The following is a 1,547-nucleotide window of genomic DNA, read 5'->3' as shown; positions in this document are numbered from 1 at the left end:
CCGCCGCGGGTTCCACGCCCTCCCCGAGCTCCAGGGCCCTCCTCCCGCTCCACGCGCGACACCGGCACGGCCGACATCAGCCATCGCATCATCGCCAAAAGTTCCACCTGCACCAACACAATGCACACAGTTAGTAACTAGGAACCGCACCACCGTCACTGCCTAACCCACACCTTCCGCGCTTCCGCCGCTCGCTGCTCGTGAGGTGCCACGCCCTCTCCGAGCTCCACGCCCTCCTCTCGCTCCACGCGCGGCACCGGCGCCGGCTGCTAGAACGTCAGCACCCATAGCACCAGCACGGCAGACATCAGCCATCGCAGCATCGCCAAACGTTCCACCTTGCACCAACAACAATGCACACAGTTAGTAACTAGAACCGCACCACCGTCACAGCCCAACCCACACCTTCAGCGCTTCCGCCGCTCACTTTTTGTGAAGTGCCACGCCCTCTCCGAGCTCCACGCCCTCCTCTCGCTCCACGCGCGGCACCGGCGCCGGCTGCCGGAACACCAGCACCCATATCGGCGGCACGGCCGACCGCTGCCGCCTCACCGGGAGCTGCACCTGCTCCAAGATCGCCGCACTCGCCTCTTTCATCGTCGTTGGCAGCGCTGGTGCCTATAACAAAAGCAAAACAAAACACAATTAGTCCACGGCGTCTTCAGCACCCCTCAGCTCGGCCTCCGCCTTCAATACCTTCTTCAGCACCGACTTCGAGGAGGCGCGTCTTCGCAATGTACCTTAGGACGGCCATTTCTCCAAGTAGGTAGTCAGTCCCCTCTTCGCCGTCGTGTCGCCTTCCAGGCCGAATGTATTTGTAGCGTGTGTCCAAAGACTTGGTAGAAGGCTGCTTGGACGTCCACCCGGCCTTTGCCAACACTCGCCACTCGCTGTTGAACACAGCAACGCCCCCGAGGCTGCTCGCTGTCTCATCAGGTGCCTCCTCGCTACCGGTACGCACGCGTCGCCGCTTCCTTGCCATATCCGTGCCTTCATGCCTGCGCTTCTGGCCACGCGGCACTTCCGACATTTTCTGCTTGATTTACAAATGAGGGCGGGGACGGATGGACGGCTGATACGCGTCGCCTATTCGTGGAGAGTATAAGGGTACATAAATACATATATTCCATCACGACTTGTTTTTTATATACATTCAAACAAAGAAACAATAAATTTTTGGGGTAGCTCCATAATTTGGGCGCCAAGTTTGCGCGGCAATTCTAGTATACAAAATGCCACATTCAAATACAAAGCATAAGATTTATGCACCACTGCACTGCGTTGTAGTTACACCATCGCCGGCCATACTGGAATAGACACATATGCAACCTAGTGTTCTACACGCTCAAATCGGAACCTTGAGCACCTATAGCTTCAAAACTAAAGGTGACGCTTGAAACAGCATCTCCAAAAGCACCCACAAACGTATAGCGGCTTACATGTTATCGCGGGAAACCAGCGGCATGATCTCGCCGGTCAACACCACAATACTACATAATGGCGCGAACTTCGGAAGCTGCAGCAGCGTGGGCATCATCCTTCGACAA

The 1,547-nt window shown here is 56.5% G+C and overlaps 1 protein-coding gene across 1 annotated transcript; it reads right to left on the bottom strand.

Annotated features, from left to right (window-relative positions):
- Positions 1 to 741: 741 nt before the first annotated feature.
- On the bottom strand, positions 742 to 996 carry PITG_22673 (uncharacterized protein; the record flags this gene model as incomplete). Its single annotated transcript, XM_002909616.1, has 1 exon — positions 742 to 996. One exon carries the CDS (start codon positions 994 to 996, stop codon positions 742 to 744), a length of 255 nt encoding a protein of 84 aa, XP_002909662.1.
- Positions 997 to 1,547: the final 551 nt, after the last annotated feature.

This window comes from Phytophthora infestans, genomic scaffold (genome assembly GCF_000142945.1).
Source record: "Phytophthora infestans T30-4 supercont1.1 genomic scaffold, whole genome shotgun sequence".
NCBI lineage: Eukaryota > Oomycota > Peronosporomycetes > Peronosporales > Peronosporaceae > Phytophthora > Phytophthora infestans.
The sequence above is the reverse complement of the archived record's forward strand: the minus strand, read 5'-3'. Positions and strand labels throughout refer to the sequence as shown.